This window comes from Chelonoidis abingdonii, chromosome 19, assembly GCF_003597395.2.
Source record: "Chelonoidis abingdonii isolate Lonesome George chromosome 19, CheloAbing_2.0, whole genome shotgun sequence".
Taxonomy (NCBI): Eukaryota; Metazoa; Chordata; order Testudines; family Testudinidae; genus Chelonoidis; species Chelonoidis abingdonii.
Window position 1 is genome coordinate 22,900,526 of NC_133787.1, and position 20,683 is coordinate 22,921,208.

A 20,683-nucleotide genomic window follows, 5' to 3' on the forward strand; every position below is an offset into this window, starting at 1 on the left:
TGTTTACAAGAATTTATCATTGATAGTAAGGGACAAGCATTGCATTAACTCTTATCTTCTTCAAGTAGATGCAGATATGTTTTCCGTGTATACGTGTATGTGCACTGGAGCCAGAGATTTTGCTTTGTAGTACCCACAGAGGGGCAGTCCTCATGTATGTAGCCCGTCTGCTGGTTATATGAGGCAGTGCTGCCCTGACCTCCCTCAGTTTATTCTTACCACTGGAGTTGGAACTCTGTGTGGTTGTTGCCTCACAACCTGGCTGTCATAAAGAGATAGCTAAGGGTTAATGTTTCTTTTACCTGTAAAGGATTAACAAAGGGAACCAAACACCTGACCAGAGGACCAAGTGTCTTTGTCTGGCTCTCAGCTATGAGAGGGGATCTTTTCTATCTGTAAGCTTCTAATCTTCAGTTTCAAAGTTGTAAGTACAAAGGTAGAAAAAACAATAGCTGCTGTTGTTTTTTTTGTATTTACATGTGTGTAGTTGCCTGGAATGTAAATTGTATCTCTTTTTGAATTAGGGTGTATTTTCATATTTTCTTTTAATGTATAGCTGTTTTATGTCAACTTGATGCAGAGATCATGTTCATGTTGTTTTTTCTTCTTTTTATATAAAGCTTTCTTTTTAGACTTGTTGAGTTTTTTCTCTCTAGGTAGGGGCTAAGGAACGAGGGGAGGGAAATTTCTCTTGTGTGTTAGAAAATCTACGGATGGCTAAAGCTCTGCAGCACCAGTGGATTGGTGGGAGGGGGAAAGAAGAGAGAATCATTTCTGTTCCTTGTATTGGTTGTCTCTTTTGGTGGAGAGAAAGACATGCTTCTTGTATTGTGTGTAAAGAGGTTTCATCAGTAACTTCAGGTTAGCCAGAGAGGAAATTCTGGGTGGGAGAGAGAGGGGAGGGAAGTGGGTTATTTTCCCTTTGTGGTAAGACCTGGGATTCCTTAGTCTTGGGTTCCCAGGAAGGGTTTGGGGAGACCAGAGGGAGCCAAAACCCTGGAATTTTTGGCTGGTGGCAGCGAGATCAAATCTAAGCTGGTAATTAAGCTTAGAGGGGTTCATGCTAACTTCTCAGGTTATGAACGCTAAGGTTCAAATCTGAATAAGAAGTTATGATACTGGCAAACTCATATCTTAGAATAGTTTGTATCATCACTCCCATAATCGAATTGGTCGTTGGGGCACCGTCATTGATGAGTGAGCAACCAATTGTCTGCATCCCTAATGATTGTGTTTCAGTGCTTGAGTTTCCACGAAGTCCATTCCTGTCCACTCTTTTATGTTGTCAATCCATTTCTTCTGTCTACCTCTTCTTCTCTTCCCTGTACTGTCCCTTGGAGGATGATCTTGGATAGAGGAGATGATCTTGTTGCATGGCCGTACCATTTCAACTTATGTTTCTTTGTGGTCTTCAGGCGGTCTTCATATGATCTAGCCCATTGGGTGATGATGTTGCAGGCCTCTTCATTAGTGACATGGTTGAAGTAGGAGATGCCTAGGATTATACGGAAGTATCTCATCTCTTGTATTTTCCGTTCAAGTTCTGCTGTAAGGGTCCATGTCTCTCACGCATATAGAAAAATGGAGATGACCAATGTGTGCAGCAGTTTCAGTTTGAATTCCAGGGAGATGTTCTTATTCCTCCAAATTGGCTTTAGCTTTGCTGCTGTTTGTGCAGTTCTTGCCGAATTTCTGCCTTGGATCTTTCATCAGTGATGATTGCCCCCAAATACTTGAACTGTTTCACTGTCTCCAGCTCTTGTCCACTGACAGTGATGTGCTGGCCCCATCATGTTTGTTTGTCATCAGCTTGGTTTTCTCTCCACTGATTTCCATGCCATATTTTGTGAAAGTTTTATCCAATCATTTCACAAGGTTGTCAAGTTCATCTTTGCTGCCTGCCAGGCCATCAATGTCATCAGTGAACCGAAGATTTGAAATTGTTCGCCCCCCAATGCTGACTGTGCATATGTGATCTTCTAGGGCATCAGTCATTATGCACTCCAAGTAGATGTTGAACAGTGTGGGCAAAAGAAGGCAGCCTTGCCGGACTCCAACAGTGGTGCGAAACCACTCTCCTATTGTGCCATTGATGAGAACTGCACTGTTGTTCTTGGCATTCAGCTGTTTAATGGTAAGGATAAGCTTATGACCAACATTGTACTACTTCATGGTTGCCCAGAGGGGTTCGTGCCATACTTTGTCAAACACCTTCTTGAAGTCAACAAAGACATGGTAGATGTCCTGCTGGTGTTGTGAATACTTCTCACATAGAACACAAAGGTTGAAAATCTGTTCTGTGGTGGTACTTCCAGCACGAAAGCCAGCCTGTTCTTCAGCAATGATATTCTCTGCTTGTGGCTTCAATCTGTTCAACATCACTTTGCTGGGATGGCTAATTAAGCTTATGGTCCTGTAATTTTGACACAATTGCAGGTTGCCTTTCTTTGGCAGAGTGGTGATTAGTGACTGTGTCCATGTGGAGGGCCACGCACTGGTCTGCCAGATCTTGTTGCAGATCTTGGTGAGTACATCTATTACCATTTCTCCTCCAAACTCCATCAGTTCGGCTGGGATGTTGTCAATACCTGTAGCCTTTCTGTTCTTGAGCAATTTCACAGCTGTTTCCACTTCTTCACTTAGTATTGGAAAGTCATCCTCCTCTGTTGAATCTGGACTGTCTAAGACACTAGCATCTCCGTTTGTCTGGTGGTTGTGTAGATCAGAACATTAATTTGTCCACCTATTGATGATTTCCCTTTCTTCTGTAAGACAGTTCCCTTCTTTGTTTTGAATTGCATTAGCTTTGGTCCATCTTTCCTTCGTCAGATCTTTAACAACCTGGAAGGCTCGTTTGCTATTTTTAATATTGATACATTCCTCAATTTTAGAGCATTGTTTTTCAGTCCATATTGCCTTGGTCACCTTCATTCCTTTCTTGAGCTTTCTGCCAATTGCTCTGTATTTATCAGCTCCCTCAGTGCTGTTCTTGTCTCTCTCAAGTTCTCTTCTAATGTCACACATTTGTAGTATTTCATTTGTGACCCCTCGTTTTGGTTTTTTACAATGTTTCCCAAGTGTGTCCATTGCTGCCTCATTCATTACAGCATTGCAATTGTTGGTCATTGTTTCTACGTCTTCCTTTAGAGCAAGCAGTGGGACAAATTTTCCGCCGCTCATTGCTTGAAATGACTCTGCAATGTTTCGGTCTCTGAGTCTTTCTAAGTCAAACTTGGTTCTGGTGAACTTGGACCTGATGATTTTCCTTAGCCGCAGCCAAAAATTTAGCATCACAAGATCGTGATCACTTCCAGTATCAGCACCGGGAAAGCTCCTTGTTTTAGCTCTGTTAATCCCAGAATGAAATCGTTTTTCCACCATGATGTAGTCAATCTGGCTGTGATGTAGACCACTAGGTGTGTGCCATATTGATCATCTGGATGCTTTATGTGCTCCTAATGTGTTTGCAAGAACCAATTGTTATAGCTGGCAAACTCCAAAAGTCTCCATTCTCTCTCATTGGTTACCGCATTACAGAAAGGGCCACAATAATCTCGCCAATCTGCCTGTGCGTCAGTACTCACTTTAGCATTCCTTGTACAATCAAGATATCTTTCTTGTCTACCTTATTGATGATGTCTTGGAGTTGATAGTAAAAATCTTCAATTTGCTCATTGTCATAGTTTGTTGTAGGGACATAGACTTGTACCGCTGTGATACTAAATGGTACTGCTGTTAGACAGATGGAAATAAGCCTGCTGAACACTATGCAGCATCCTAATACTGAATACTTGATATCTTTATGCACAAGAAATCCTGTGCCATTGATGTGTTTGTCCTCTCTACTGTAATAGAGTACATGGCCTTCTTCCATTAGTACCTCTCTAAAGTTCTTCCATCTGACCTCAGAGATTCCTAGCAGGTGCCAGGTGTATTGTTCCATTTCGTATGTGAGTTCTTTCAACCTCCCTTTTTGTCTCAATGTCTTTCCATTCCATGGAGCTATGGTGATGATGTTGTCTCTTCCACAGATCCTCTTTGTTGGGGTTACACCAATAGTATACTTGTTGCATCTGTCGTGGTGGGAGATGGATGGCACGGTCATTATTAACCCAGGCTGCGATCAATCCAGTATGGACATCTTTGACTTGCTTATCATATGCTGTGTCTGTGGCAAATTTCTAGCCTGGCAGAGCCCATCCCTCTCCAGGCAGCCCCCCGTTAGTTGTCTCTTATGATATACAGGAAGAGCAGTGGGCTTATTCTGTCTCTGGATCCACACGGGGGTGGTTGTATATAGTTATTAATTAGTAGCGCTAATTAAAACTTTCAGTATAGTGGTACTGGTAGTGCTCCCTGGTGATGCCCTCGCTGGGGTTCAAGCATTGCCGTTCGTGTGGAGTTGCAATTCCCAATAGTGACCCCAACATGTGGTGCTTGCTCTGCCTTGACAAAGCCTTCTTAATTAGCATTGTTTGATTTGTAAATCGTTCAAAAAGTGGACTCCAGTGGTGCAGGACCTTCGTCTTAAGCAACACCTGCTTGAGTAGGCCATGAGGTCTGGCCCAGTACTGAGGCCTTCCTCGGGCTGCAGATAGCCCTCTGGCTTGAAAAGTGCTCCTGCTTCTCATTCCAGGGCAGGGATCTCTCCAAAAGGGCACAGGAATCATTCATCATTGACCTCAAGGAAGAGGTCACATAAGACCGATTGGGGGCACCCCAGGTCTCAGGGTGACTCTTCTGCCTCCTCTAAGAGGAGCATGGACTGGCATGGTGCTGGCTCCAGTGCATAGGCGCTTCTGACCCTCCCTTGATACAGGGTAGGGAGGGCAGACATCCCGTACCATTGACTCTGCTTCTGGCCTCCAGGTCTCCTTGGAGTCCAATACAGAGGGGAATCAGACTTGCCAAACTCACTAAAAAAATGAAAAAATTGGGCTTATTTTAGACTAAGTTGGCTCCTGCATTGCATGTTGGCTAGTTGTCTTGCTTGCAGGGCTTTTACAGTAGCTTATAACTCCTTGTTTTTTGATTGGCTCGCAGCCTTGGGTCCACCCCTGGTCCCGGCCAATCAGAAAGCTTGAATCAGGTGATTGACATTTGGTTCCAGTCCAGCTACAGTGTGTGAGTGTCCCCTGCATGCCTGCCCTGTGTGTGGCAGTGTGCACGCGGAGTGCTTTGTTAAAAAACAATTTCAACTTTAAAGGTCCAGTTCCTGCCTTCCTGTGCCTGCCGCTGCACTGCAGAGTAGCTCTGAGCACCCTGTGGGACAGGACAGTGCCAGGGGAGGGTGAGTTCAGGGCAGGGGGGGTCCTCCCTTTGTTTTGTTAAAAAAAGAGCCCAGCAGGAGGTGCGTGTGTGTGGGGGGGAATTATCCACCCTCCCCCCAGCAGGAGCAGCAGGAAGGAGGAGCTGCCCCGGACCTTGGCAGAAGATGTGTGGCTGAAGCACCCAGCTCTGGAGCTCCAGTTGCTCTAGTGACAGATGCTGCTGCAGGGCTGTGAGGCCCTGACCCCCGCCCTGTGCAGAGCTGGCCTGAACCCCCTCCTCTCTCCCATCCCACCTGTACGGAGCTGGCTCTCACTCTGACTGTGGACAAATTCAGCCCGAATCTACTCAGCTTGGTATCTCCATTTCCTCCGTCATCACACAGCCATGAATGGATTTAGCCTAGGAAGCAGGGTCGGAGTAACCCCATTTCGCACGTGTGAGCTAGGACATACAGAGGTGAAGTGACTTTGCCTAGGTTAAGCAGGGGGTCTGTGGCAGAGCAGAGAACCAACCCTATAACACCGCTTGAGGTAGGATCCTGTCTCCTGGTGAAACATTTATTTCAGTTCAATATCTCAAACACAAGATACACAAAATAACTCTGTAACAGAGTCTTAGTCTAGCCCTGAGGGATATGATAAATTCCCTCTCTCAAAACGATTTGTATTAAGGGATTTGTTTCCATTGTATTCTCTAACTTTTAAAGTTGCTTTTGGTGTGGCTTTTTCATTAGTGAAACAAACCAAAGAAATTTAAGCTCTCACCTGCAAGTTTCAGGTTTTTCATCAAGACAAGGACTTTCGCTAATGTTTTGCCTTGTGATGAGGCCTCCTGCTAGAAGCTTTGTGGTCCTACCACACCAGACCCCAAGGAAGGAGCAGTGAAGATGGGTCCTACAGGCGTGCCTAGAAAGGCTGCAGAGAAGCAGCCAATCAGAGCGCAACAGGCTTAGTTGAAAGAAGCTACAGGGACTGAGTAGGTCAGTCCCTTGCTGGGACCAGAGGAGTAAGGAAGGGTGCTCCTTTCTGGTTGCTAGATCTCAAGGGAAAACCAGAAGTTCTTCAAGTGCTTGCTCATATCCATTCCAATTAGGTGTGCGCGCACCGCATGCACGTTCGTCAGAAGAATTTTCTACCCTAGCAACACCCAGCGGGTCGGCTGGGCGCCCCCTGGCGTGGCGCCGTTATGGCACCGAATATATACCCCTGCCGACCCGTCCGCTCCTCAGTTCCTTCTTACCGCCCGTGTCGGTTGTTGGAACAGTGGAGCGCGGCTTAGCCTTTCTCCACTTCCCTAGTGATTCACCTGTTCTAATACTTTTCTGTAAATAGTTCTTAGTTATAATTGTAGTCTGTACTTTTAGTAGTAGTTCGTTAGCATAGTTAGTGTAATTATCTTAGAGGGTCGGGGCTTAACCCCTCCCCTCTCCCGGTGCCCAGGCTCATGCCTGGTTCACTGGGCTTCAAACCCTGCTCAGCCTGCCGCCGGCCGATGCCAACGGGAGACCCCCATGACTCTTGCCTGAAGTGTCTGGGGGGAATCCCACCTATCGGACAAGTGCCGAATTTGCAAATCTTTTAAGCCGCAGACGAAGAAGGAGCAGGACTTTCGCCTGCGGCAGCTCCTCATGGAAGCGGCCCCTGCTCCTCCGGCCCCGGCCCCGGGACCGGCACCGTCCGCACTGGGGAGAAGTACCTCTTCGGCACTGGAGGGTGCCGGTACCGACAAGACGCGGAACCAACCGTCAGTGGTGCAGAAACCAACTCGGCACCGCTCTCTCTCCCCGCGTGCCAAGAAGACCAAAGCTCCTGCGGCCCTGATACCTGCACCGCAGTTGGAGCCTCAGCCTAAGCCGAGTCGCTGGCACCAACCACGGCACCGGCAGTGTCAGCACCGTTGATTCCGGCTGTGCAAGAGCCATTGAGTCTGGTGTGTGACAGCTCCCTGGCACGTGCCGAGGTAGAGCTCCACGTCCCTACCACTCCGGAAACTTTTTCAACGGCAAGGGACCTCATTGCGCTCACTGAGCCTACCCTGCCGCAACCCCCGGCGCCGCCGGTGCGGGTCATCGCGTCAGCGGGGAAGCCTACACTAGCCTGGGCACCCTCTGTTGACACCGGGGGCAGACACCATTCGAGATCCAGGTCCCGACGCCGCTCCCAATCTCGCCGTCGGTCCTACTCCCGGCACTGCTCGCAGTCCCGGTACCGATCGCCTTCTCAGTACCGGTCGTACTCGCGGTACTGCTCCAGGTCTCGCTCGCCGGACCGGTACTCCAGTCATTGGCCAGCTTCCCGGTACCACTCTCGTCGCAGTCACTCGCGACATCGACCTTTGCGTTTCCGGTCGACCTCCCGGCACCGTGCCGGTCGCAGGTCCCGGTCCACGTCTTGGCACCGTTACGCTGCTCGGTACCGCTCTCCGGGGGGACACGACTCTGGGCACCCTGGACCTGCAGCGCCTCCGCACAGCCTTTCAGCCCTGCCTTGGCCTTCGCGGCACCCGTCTGAGTCCTCGCATGCTGACAGCGCTGGCTATGCGGACTCCAAACTTCAGGGCCATTCCAGGCATGGTACCCATGTCGCCGAACAGGCACCTCAGTGGTCGTTTTGGACACCGTGGGCGTACCACCTGGTTCAGGGCGATAACATGGCGGCATCTCGTTCCGGCCTATCGGAGCACCGTGCGCCTGAAGCAACAGTGAGCCGCCCCCCTCCAGAGGAAACAGAGGTCTCGGCTGTACCTCAGGACCCCCCGGTGTTCCCGGACCCCCAGGCTCCCCAGGATCAGGACGCCCTGCAGGACACGGTCCTTCCTGGCCTGTCGTCGTCGTCCTCTCCGGATGAGGCAGTAGCTGGTTCTTCGACATCGGGACCATCTCCGATTGACCTCCGCGCCCACCAGGACCTTCTCCGGCGGGTCGCTTTGAATATCAACATCCCGGTGGAGGAGGTCCCGGAGGTCGAGGACCTCGTTATTGATATTCTTTCGGCAGACACTCCTACTTGGGTAGCCTTGCCGTTCATCCGCACCATCCAAGCCAGGGCGGACACGATCTGGCAGTCCCCGGCATCGATTCCACCTACGGCCAGGGGCGTGGAGCGGAAATACATGGTACCCTCCAAAGGGTACGAATACCTGTACACCCATCCGGCTCCATGCTCTCTGATCGTTCAGTCGGTCAACGAGCAGGAGCGCCATGGCCTGCAGGCCCCGGCACCAAAATCACGGGACGCTAAGCGCATGGACCTATTGGGCTGTAAGGTCTACTCCGCCGGGGGCCTCCAACTACGGGTGGCCAATCAACAGGCGTTGCTCAGCCGATACAATTATAACACTTGGCAGTCGGTCGGGAAATTTGCTGAGCTCATCCCGCAGGACTCCCGGCCGGAGTTCCAAGCTTTCATCGAGGAGGGAAAAAAGGTAGCTCACACATCCCTCCAGGCCTCTCTCGACGCAGCGGACTCAGTGGCCAGAACAGTAGCCTCTGGCATTACGATGCGTCGAATATCGTGGTTACAAGTCTCGGGTCTACCCCCTGAGCTTCAACACACGGTTCAGGACCTTCCCTTTGAAGGCCAGGGGCTTTTCTCCGAGAAAACGGACCCTAGACTCCAGAGTCTAAATGACAATAGAGTTATTATGCGGTCCCTCGGAATGCACACTCCGCAAACGCAGCGGAGATCCTTTCAGCCCCAACCCCAGCGCCCATATTCCCCTCCCAGGCCTCGCCTAGACTATAACAGGAGGCGTGGTCGTGGGAACCGAAGGCGTCAACCAGGTTCCCAAGGGGGCAACAATAACGGTCCTGCCAAGCCACCAGCTGGCCCGAAATCGAACTTTTGAAGGTGCGCCCGGGAGCAGAGCACCAGTTCTCGTCCAGGATCCTCTTTTGTTCTCCAACCGCCTTTCCTCCTTCCTCCCTGCGTGGGCTCAATTGACCTCCGACCAGTGGGTCTTACACACGGTGGAATCTGGATGCCACCTCCAGTTTATTTCATCCCCTCCTTCCCACCCACCCTGCCTGTCCCTCTTCAGGGACCCCTCTCACGAGCAAATCCTCTGGCAGGAGGTTCTTACGCTGCTCTCCATCGGGGCGATAGAAGAGGTTCCGGAGGAATTCAGGAGCAGGGGATTCTACTCCCGTTATTTTCTGATCCCCACGGCAAAAGGAGGCCTTCGACCCATCCTAGATCTGCGTGGCCTCAACGTCTTTCTAAAGAAGTTGAAGTTCCACATGGTGTCACTGGGGACAATCATCCCGTCCTTGGATCCCGGAGACTGGTACGGTGCTCTCGACCTGAAGGACGCTTATTTTCACATCTCTATTTACCCTCCCCACAGACAGTATCTACGCTTCACAGCACGCAACCAACATTTTCAGTTCACAGTCCTGCCATTAGGCCTCTCCACCGCCCCGTGCGTCTTCACGAAGTGCATGGCAGTGGTCGCTGCCTCCCTCCGTCAGAACATTCGGGTCTTTCCCTATCTCGACGACTGGCTCATTCGTGGGACCTCCAGGGCCCAAGTTTCCAGGCATGTTGCCATCATCAGGAACCTCTTCCAGTCTTTGGGCCTGCTGATCAATGTGGACAAATCCACTCTAGACCCCACTCAAAGAATAGAGTTCATTGAGGCAGTTCTAGACTCCACGCTGGCAACTGCCTGCCTTCCACTGCCCCGATTTCAGACAATAGTCGCAGCTGTCAAGAACCTGCAGGCATTCCCAATGACCTCGGCATGCACCTGCCTCAGTCTCCTCGGCCACATGGCTGCGTGCACGTTTGTGACCAAACACGCCAAACTCCGCATGAGCCCCCTTCAAGGTTGGCTTGCCTCTGTTTATCGCCCAAGCAGAGATTCCATAGATCTGGTCATCACCATTCCCCAGGGCGTTTTGAGCTCCCTCAGCTGGTGGCTCAATCCTTCCCTGGTGTGCGCGGGCATGCCATTCCATCCAAGGCAGCCCACGGCATCTCTGACGACAGACTCATCTTCCCTTGGCTGGGGTGCACATCTGGGCAATCGTCGCACGCAAGGCCTCTGGTTGGCCGGGGAACTGGCGTTGCATATCAACGTCCGGGAGCTGCGGGCGGTCCGCCTCGCCTGCCAGGCCTGCCGACATCATCTGCAGGGCTGTTGTGTTCGAGTACTCACGGACAATACAACAGCAATGCATTATATAAACAAGCAAGGAGGGTCTCGATCTCCCCACCTTTGTCAGGAGGTGATCCTACTGTGGGACTTTTGTATAGCCCACTCCATCGACCTCACAGCATCCTTCCTTCCAGGGGTCCGGAACACGCTGGCGGACCACCTCAGCAGGTCCTTCCTGACCCACGAGTGGTCGCTCCGCCCGGACGTGGTTTACTACATCTTCCGAAAGTGGGGCTTTCCCCACATAGACATCTTCGCTTCCCGCAGCAACCGGAAGTGTCAGAGGTTCTGCTCCTTCCGGGGTCTCGCCCCGGGTTCGATATCGGACGCCTTCCTAATCTCCTGGGCGAACCATCTCCTGTACGCCTTTCCCCCCTTTCCGATGGTGCACAGGGTGCTAGTCAAGCTTCGCACAGACAGGGCGCAACTGATTCTGATCGCCCCTGCTTGGCCCCGCCAGCACTGGTACACCACGTTGCGGGACCACTCCGTGGCCAACCCGATCTCCCTGCCTCTCCATCAGGATCTAATCTCTCAGGACCACGGCAGGCTTCTCCACCCAGACCTGCAGTCCCTCCACCTGACAGCGTGGCTCCTCCATGGCTAACCCCCTTGGAATTATACTGCTCGGCCCCAGTGCAGGAGGTGCTCCTGGGCAGCAGGAAACCCTCTACCAGATCAATACTTAGCTAAGTGGAAGCGGTTTCCTGCTGGGTCAGGCACAGGATGTTAACTCCTACGGAAGTTTCCATCCCTCTATCTTGGAATACCTCTGGCCATCTCAAGCAGCAAGGCCTTGCAATTTCATCTCTGCGAGTACACTTAGCAGCGATCTCCACGTTCCAATCCCTGGAGAGGGAGGTTCCTTGGTCTTCTCCCACCCTGTCCAGGTTTCGTAAAGACCTGGAGTGCCTTTTCCCCTCGTTCGACGCCCCGCCCCATCATGGGGACCTCAATTTGGTTCTCTCGACGCTCATGTCTCTCCGCCCTTCGAACCTCTGGCAACTTTGCTCGCTCTTATATTTATCCTGGAAGACAGTCTTCTTGTAGCCATTACATCGGCTCGGCGGGTATCGGAGCTTTGAGCCCTCAGGTGGACCCTCCATACACGGTGTTCCACAAAGACAAGGTGCAACTGCGGCCCACATCCAGCATCCTCCTAAGGTAGTCCTGCCTTCCATATTAATCAGGACATATTTCTCCCGGTGTTCTTCCCCAAACCACATACATCCGCGTAGGGAGCAGCAGCTGCACTCGCTCGACATCCGCAGAGAGCACTCGCTTCTACATTGAGCGTACGAGGCCTTCCACAAAACTGTGGCCCTGCCTCTGAGCTCAGTTCTCAGACTGTTCTTGGCTTGCTTTAAGTCTCTCCATGCGCTGTTACAGAGTAGCACCCCCAAGACTTTCTCCCTGGAGACTCTTTGCCTTTAGCAGTTCTCTGGTATCCCTTTAAGTCTTGCCCTTCACTTGGGCCTCTAACCTAGCCTCATTCCCAGCGGCCAGTGAGGAGACCAGGATCCACCTACTACTTTGGGTCCCAAGCCAGGGACCCTACAAATAGCATCCACATGCTGCTTCCTTTAATAGTTACTGCTGCTGTTCCCTGGGCTGCTTCCAAAGTACCCTCTCCTCTTCACCCTTACCTTAGGGCTGAAGCTGGCAATGCCTATTGTTCTTGACCAAATGCCAATGCCACCAGAAAAGATGGTTACTCACCGTTGTAACTGTTGTTCTTCGAGATGTGTTGCTCATATCCATTCCACACCCGCCCTCCTTCCCCACTGTCGGAGTAGCTGGCAAGAAGGAACTGAGGAGCGGACAGGTCGGCAGGGGTATATATTCAGTGCCATAACGGCGCCACTCCAGGGGGTGCCCAGCCGACCCGCCGGGTGTTGCTAGGGTAGAAAATTCTTCCGACGAACGTGCACGCGCCGTGCGCACACCTAATTGGAATGGATATGAGCAACACATCTCGAAGAACAACAGTTACAACGGTGAGTAACCATCTTTTCTGGTGGCATTGGCATTTGGTCAAGAACAATAGGCATTGCCAGCTTCAGCCCTAAGGTAAGGGTGAAGAGGAGAGGGTACTTTGGAAGCAGCCCAGGGAACAGCAGCAGTAACTATTAAAGGAAGCAGCATGTGGATGCTATTTGTAGGGTCCCTGGCTTGGGACCCAAAGTAGTAGGTGGATCCTGGTCTCCTCACTGGCCGCTGGGAATGAGGCTAGGTTAGAGGCCCAAGTGAAGGGCAAGACTTAAAGGGATACCAGAGAACTGCTAAAGGCAAAGAGTCTCCAGGGAGAAAGTCTTGGGGGTGCTACTCTGTAACAGCGCATGGAGAGACTTAAAGCAAGCCAAGAACAGTCTGAGAACTGAGCTCAGAGGCAGGGCCACAGATACCAGTAAGGGCACAATGATAGTCCTTGTTGGACCTTTGTTACCCAGGAAGGGGTTCGTCCATTCTTGACTTGGTATGACCTAGCCAGAAGGCTGAGCCACTGAAGACCCACCTGATGAGGACAATAGCCGATGGGGCACCACAGGCAGAGAGAGTGTGCAGGTTCGCACCCAGCCAACAGGAGGTACTCACAAGGGGTGAGTGTGCCCTTGCACAGGCTAAACTACTTCAAGTGCTATGCCTGTGGGTGCTCCACTCTAGGTGACGGTGCGTCCCGGCGCCATTGATCAGAGATTTTTGGTAGCAGTGCTTGGTTGGGATGCACACGCTCAGTTGGTATCTCCTGTCTCGTTGGAATCTTCCTGAGTGTGTGCTCCCCACACCCTCTTCAGTTCCTTCTCAACTGTCCTCGGCCGAAGACGGAACTTGGGGCAGTGCTGCCTTTTGTTCCCTGGTCTCTCTAGGAAACAGTAACAAAGAACATAGAAATAATTATTAGTTACATCTCATTTCTTTCCCTTCCTTTAGTGTAGTTACATAGTTAGTTACTTAGTTTAAAAAAAAAAAAATCCTTCAGGCTTGTCTCCTGTTGAGACGCTCTCCTCGGCCATCTCTAATTCATCATGCCAGAAGCTTCAGGATTCAAAAGGTGTATTTCCTGTCAGGAATCCATGCCACGGACAGATGGGCACTCATACTGTGTGAAGTGCCTCCGGGACACCCATGTCCCTGTGAAGTGCCTCCATTGTGCAAGGCTCACGTCAAGAGCTCGTCACGACAGGGATCTGTGGCTCAAAATGCTGATGATGGAAAAATCCTTACAGCCGCTTTTGGAGATGAGAAAGGTTAAATCCGCTCCCACACGCTCCCCAGCCAGATCGGAACCAGTGGGCAGCATTGCTTCACCCTCTCTGGAGCGGAGGCAAGACGCAGAACAGTCTCACAGCAGAGACTTTAACAAGGGTAGGGGATCTCTCGCGAGATCCCTACTATCTGTGCTGACAGCACCAAAGGTAGGTGCCTCAGCTTTTTCTAATGCCTCAGCCATGGCTCCAACAGAGCGCAGAGGCAGGGACCCGACCTCCCGTGTCAGGAAGGTCCTTGTGGCTCCGGTCCCCTCGGCACACAAATGGCCGTGGTGCCGGCAGTGCGCTGCGTCTCGGCACCGCAGTCCTCCTGGGCACCGCAAATGGCTGCGGTGCTGACAGCGCACTACTCCTCGGCACCAAAAATGGCCGCGGTGCTGGCAGCGCAATCCTCCCCTGCAGGGAGAAGAACGTTGGCACCAAAGCTATCTTCCACCTGGGCACCAGTAGCAGACCCCCTGCAGGGCACCTCCAAGCAGTCTGCAGCACTATTGTCACTTTCACTTTCTCCTGCTAATGAGCTAGAGCAGAGAACAGGCTCAGCTCAGCTCAGCCCAAGGAGCAGGAGCAACAGTTCCTCACTCAATGTGACATTTCATTGCCCCTGCTCTCTGCTCCTAGATACACAGGGCTCATGTTTTGAACCTCCGCTCTCTCCACCTGAACTGGTTTCCACTGACAGTGAACTTGATTTACAGCAGCAAGTGGAGTTCTCCCCTCCTGCTTCTCCTCCACAGGCACCTCTGCCACCTCATGTCATCGCTCAAAGCCACCAGCCTCAGTTTCCCTACTTCGCCCCCCCATGGGCAACACCTGGGTTGTCCTACCCTATGCCTTGGCCTCAGTGATACCCTTGGCAACATCCTCCTACCAACCATCCTCCTTCTGTGCCTCAATCTCCTGCCCCGTCCACTTCTAAGGTGCCTGAGTCCTCTCCTGAGTTTGCAAGTTACGCACCATGTCCTGACTCACCAACTCCTAACTCTCTCCATTAGCCCTGGACGGAGCCCTCCGGCTTCACGGGCCATGGACGACTATAAACAATTTCAAGAACTTTTCAGGAGGGTGGCACTCAGTCAAGATATCCCCTTTCAAGAGGTTGAGGAGACGCAACACAGACTCCTCAGAATTCTTCAACCATCTGCGCCCTCAAAAATTGCGCTCTCTATAAATGGAGCACTCCTGGAGCCGGCTGACACTCTCGGGCAAACCTCAGGTTCTTTAGTACCAACTTGCAAAAAGGCCAAACGTAAATATTGTGTCCCTGCTAAGGATGCTGACTTCCTATTTTCTCATTCACCACGTAACTCCCTTGTCATGGATGCAGTTGCACAGAGGATGAAACAGTCACAATATCGACCCACCCCGCAAGACAAGGACCTTAGACGACTTGACGTCTTGGGCCGCAAGGTTTATACATCTTCCACACTACAATTCAGAATTGCAAACTATTCTGCTCCCCTTGCCAGTTATGACTTTGATAATTACAATAAACTTTTGAATTTGCCTCCTACATTCCAGAGGATAGGAGAGCAGACTTCAAATCAATCTTGACTGAGGGCCAAATGATTTCCAGAACGGCCTTACAGGCATCTCTAGACACGGTAGACACAGCAGCCTGTACAGCTGCAACTGCTGTGGTTATGCGCAGATCCTCATGGCTCTCTGCATCTGGCATCCCCAAAGAACTGCAGACCAAAGTGGAGGATCTCCCTTTTGATAAGGACAAACTTTCTCCTACCCTTCCCCGTCCCTCTTCAGGAACCCTTCTCACGACCACTTACTTCGCACAGAAGTGGCGCATCTTCTACAACTACATGCAGTGGAACGTGTGCCGACACAAAATCAAGGGACAGGTTTCTACTCCCATTACTTTCTAACTCAGAAAAAGACCAGAGGATGGAGGCCCATACTAGATCTATGCCGACTGAACAAATTCATGAGGATACAAAGATGGTCACACTGGGCACAATAATACCTGCACTGGATCAAGGGGACTGGTTCACAGCCCTTGACCTGCAGGATGCTTACTTTCATATATCAATTCATCCAGCTCACAGATGCTTCCTACGATTCACAATTGGTCATGACCATTTTCAATACAGAGTTCTCCCTTTCAGACCCGCCACAGCACCGAGAGGTTTTTTTTCCCCAAGACTCTAGCCGTGATTGTGGCTCACCTCCTCAAACACGGGGTTACGCTGTTCCCCTATCTGGACGAATGTCTCATCAAGGGCGAGACACTTCAAGCTACCCGTTTAACCATCTCCCTCTTTCACAGCCTAGGCCTCCAAATAAACATCCAAAAATCCACCCTGACACCTAAACAAATCGAGTTTATCGGAGCTCATCTCAACTCAATCCAGAGCAGGGCCTCACTCCCATATCACAGATTCCTCACTATCATGCAGCTCAAATGCATGCTCTCTATTCGTCCCAGGACACGGGCAAGACTCTGCCTACAGCTCCTTGGTCACATGGCAGCCACCACCTTCATGGTTCACCACACCAGGCTACACATGAGATGTTTCCAGGACTGGCTCAATTCCAATTTCAAACCCAACAGACACACCTTAGGGATGCTGCTAACTCCTCCTCCCAGTGTTATAGCTTCCCAACATTGGTAAACAAGTCCAGAAAACCTCTGCACGGAGGTTTCCTTCCAGCAATGTTCCCCAATGCTCATGCTCACCATGGATGCTTCCCTAATTGGTTGGGGAGCGCACCTAGGGCGGCATAGGGCACAAGGCCGGTAGTCCGCATCAGAGATGCACCTACACATAAATCTCTTAGGGCTCAGAGCAGTGAGGCGAGCATGCCTTCACTTTCTTCCCCTCATAAAGAACAAATCTGTTCGGGTCTTAACAGACAACGTAGCATGTATGTACTACATCAACAGACAAGGGGGAGCCCGATCACATTCCCTTGCATGGAAGCCATTCAACTATGGAATTGGTGCATACAACATCGAATACAAATCATCGCTTCCTACCTACCAGGTTTCCACAACACTACTGCCGAGGCACTCAGCAGGCACTTCACGACAGAACACGAATGGGAACTGCATCCCGCAATACTCCAACAGCTCTTCTCCCTCTGGGGCACCCCGTCAATAGATCTCTTTGCCATGACCCAGAGTCGAAAATGTTCTGTTTTGCTCCAGAGCAGGACTCGTGACTGCATCCATAGGAGATGCATTCTTCATCCCATGGAACAACTCCCTCCTGTATGCCTTCCACTAATCCCTCTGTTACACAGGGTTCTTCGGAAGATTGCAGACAACAAGGCCCGGGTCATCCTTATTGCCCCGGCTTGGCTAAGACAGATGTGGTATCCCTACCTACTCTGCATGTTCTCTCGTCATCCACGGGCTCTCCCCAACAGGCCAGACCACATTTCCCAGGACAACGGATGGGTTCTTCACCCCCAGCTCTAAAAGCTCCATCTCACAGCCTGGTTCCTTCATGGTTCCAAACCCATGAACTAGACTGTTCCGAGCAAGTCCAATATGTCTTCCTGCACAGTAGGAAAGACTCCACTCGTAAAACCTACCTGCAGAAGTGGAAGCATTTCGCCCTCTGGTGCTCATGTAATCACTTAGCACCCAATAACGTGACCCTTCCTAACATTCTAGACTACCTCCTGAAACTAAAACAGGACGGACTTTCGCTCAGCTCCATCAAAGTGCACCTGGCGGCGCTTACCACCTTCCATGACCTATTAGACGGTTATTCATTCTTTACCCACCCCACCATAAAACGCTTTCTCACGGGCCTGCAAAATCTCTACCCTGAAATTTATCCAACAGCGGCTGCATGGAATCTTAACTTCATTCTTCATGCTCTCATGAAACCTCCGTTTGAGGCCTTGGCTACCTCTTCTCATCTCCATATGTCCATGAAGGTGGCTTTCTTAGTTGCCATAACATCAGCAGGGAGAGTTGGTGAAATGAGCGCCCTGATGGCCCACCCTCTCTACACAATCTTCTTCAAAGACAAAGTCGCTTTGAGACCACATCCTAAATTTCTGCCTACGGTGTTATCGACCTTCCACCTCAACCAACCTATGTACTTACCTACTTTCTATCCCAAACCTCACAAGACTGCGCAAGAGGCAACCCTGCATACTCTCGAAGTCAGGCGAGCAATCCCCTTTTATTTAGACAGGACTAAACCATTTTGTAAGTCCCCACAACTCTTTGTTTCCATTATCGAAAGATCGAAAGGTACGGCTATCTCTAAACAACGTCTATCCAAGTGGATCTCTGTCTGCATCAGATCCTGTTACCATGCGCAAAATCTTCAACCGCCCGAAGGCATTAAAACTCATTCCGCTCGAGCCATGTCAACATCCGTTGCCTTCCTACACAATGTTCCCATTCCTGACATCTGTAAAGCGGCTATGGGGTCATTTGAACACAAGTTTGCAAAACGCTATGCTCTCACGCAAGACACCATGGCAGACAGTACAGTAGATCATACAGTACTATCTACAGTACTCACTGCCGCAACTCTAAAGTCCCAACAACTATAGTGGGTACTCCTACACATTCACCTAGAGTGGAGCACCCACAGGGACAGCACTCGAAGAAGAAGAGAAAGTTACTCACCTTGCAGTAATTGAAGTTCTTCGAGATGTGTCCCTGTGGGTGCTCCACTCCCCACCCTCCTCCCCTCTACTTTGGAGTACTAGTGTGATTCTTCACAGTAGAGAAGAAAGTGAGGAGGGTGTGGGGCGCACACACTCAGGAAGATTCCAATGAGACAGGAGATACCAACTGAGTGCGTGCGTCCCAACCAGGCACTGCTACTGAAAATCTCCGATCGACGGCGCTGAAGGCACCATCACCTAGAGTGGAGCACCCACAGGGACACACATCTCGAAGAACCTCAGTTACTGCAAGGTGAGTAACTTTCTCTTATTTACTTACTAATTAACCCAGAGTATGTATTAATGCCTGGGAAGCAAACAGCTGTGCATATCTGTCAGTGTTAGAGAGCGAACTGTTTATCAGTTTACCCTGGATATTTGTCATCTGCTTTCTTCTGTTGAAGAAACTTGTTAATATGAATTTCTAGAATTAACTCACCACTAAAGGAGTGGGTATATAGCCATTGTAGTTTGTACTGGAGCGTCTCTGATACAACTGTGGGCTGAATAGTAGATTATGTTCACTTAGATCACCTGTTGTTAACATCTTCTAAATTCATAAGAGTGGATCTCTCCTTCATCTTATTGCTCAAAGTTCACAGAGCTGGTTAGGAAAACATTATTTTAAGCTTGTTTCGCAGCCAAATAATTTCATTCTATGTTCTGTCTCCTGAAGTACAAGTTTAATGGATATTCATTTCACTTTTGATGTATAACATATTCTCTCCTGTTAAGCATCTAGACCAAATAGTTATTTACACACCACCTCCGAAAACCAAATATGTTCAGGTTCTTTTGAATTGGTATGGAGAAATGAGTACTGCTTCTAATCCTGAATGCAGCATCCTTAACAGAACACCAGTTCTGCACGCCATTATTTTCTTTCATCAGTTTATTTTTTCTCCAGTGTGTGCTTTTGGGTTTTTTTAACTAAAAGTCTACGGTACATTTTTTCATACTACATAATAAAATATATTAATAATCATTATAATTATAATCTGTTTTTTTATTTTACATGATAATATACTACATTTTCCCCCTTCATTGTTGTAGGTGCACAAAAAGCACATCGTTCTTCTACATTGATAACAGAAGAAATGGAAGAATGCTCAGAAGATGGTGGAACAGAGAGTGATGACTAGCCAGCAGATAAATCTCTGTCAATCCCTTTTCTTCTCTCAGCCCAGAATGATGCTTTAAAGATTGTTTTGCAGCCCTTATTCAGATGAGTATTTCCTCTAAACTCTATGGAGCTATTTGCAGAGTTTAAGGGCTTCAGGATCAAGTCTGTTTAATTTTTTTAGTAAAATAATAGTGAATGGAGCCCTTTTATTGTATTAAAATATGTTGTTTGATTTATTTTGGATACTTGAATTTGAAATATTTTATACCATGCAAGAAGAAAGGTTATGTATGTTCCTCTCAATGTTTTTTGTTAATTTACTTTAAAACAGCATTGTCACTTATTGATGGTGTAGTGTATAAAAAACTATGCTGCCCAGACAGCAAAAATAAAGAAAAGGACTAAACTGGGTGTGGGGAGCAAATAATTGGTTTAGTGGATTGGCAATAAGTTGCAGAACTTCTAGGTCACTGATGCATGTTTAGTCTATGTTAACAATGATTAAAAACTATTGCCATGTTATGATTTTTCACTGGCCTCAGTGAAGTGAAGTGCTTATTCCAAGACCAATTCCTAGTGAACTGATACTGTATGTATGTCACAGAATCAGTATCACTTTGGCACTACTGGTACCTTTGCTGACAGTTCTGCATCAAGGTCAGACTTTAAATGGGTCTGGAGACTCAACTAACTTCTCAAACCTTCTTTCAGATTAGAGTTGAGGTATATTGAGGTAATGGGAAAGGTTGCATTGTTCCTGCTCCTGCTTTGCTTGTTCTGTGAATGGATGGATAGATAGAGGATTTAGTCTCTTGATGTCAATTTGGTGTCAGATGGTGCTTTTCATGAGCATTAGTTGAGAGAGAAAAAAGGACAATAAGGAATAGATTAATCTTTCTCCCTTTCACACAGGCCAATTGTAAGGTCTTGCTGCTCAGCACTAAAATCATTACTTACATTTTATTTAGCATCTTTCATCTAAAGATTCCAAATCACCCCATTAATTAGATTTGTGTGTATGCACACAATCACACACTATTCTTCTAATATAGAAGGTAGTAGCCATGAAACAGCCCCCAGCAATACAGCACAACTATTCAGGACAACAATTGCACAATCACAGCTAAAACTACAACGGAATTTTACTTAGGTGGAAGGCAATTGTCCAGTTGTGATTTAGCTAGGACACCAAGACTAATACCTTTACTCTTGA

General features: G+C 49.3%; 1 protein-coding gene across 1 annotated transcript in view; it reads left to right on the forward strand.

Annotated features, from left to right (window-relative positions):
• Positions 1-19,515, forward strand: part of TDRD12 (tudor domain containing 12) — a 164,081-nt gene extending 144,566 nt beyond the window's left edge. Inside the window, exon 32 of the mRNA XM_075073652.1 lies at positions 19,401-19,515. Coding sequence (XP_074929753.1) covers positions 19,401-19,489 — 89 coding nt within the window. The 3' untranslated portion in view covers positions 19,490-19,515. The remainder of the gene's footprint in view (positions 1-19,400) is intronic.
• Positions 19,516-20,683: the final 1,168 nt, after the last annotated feature.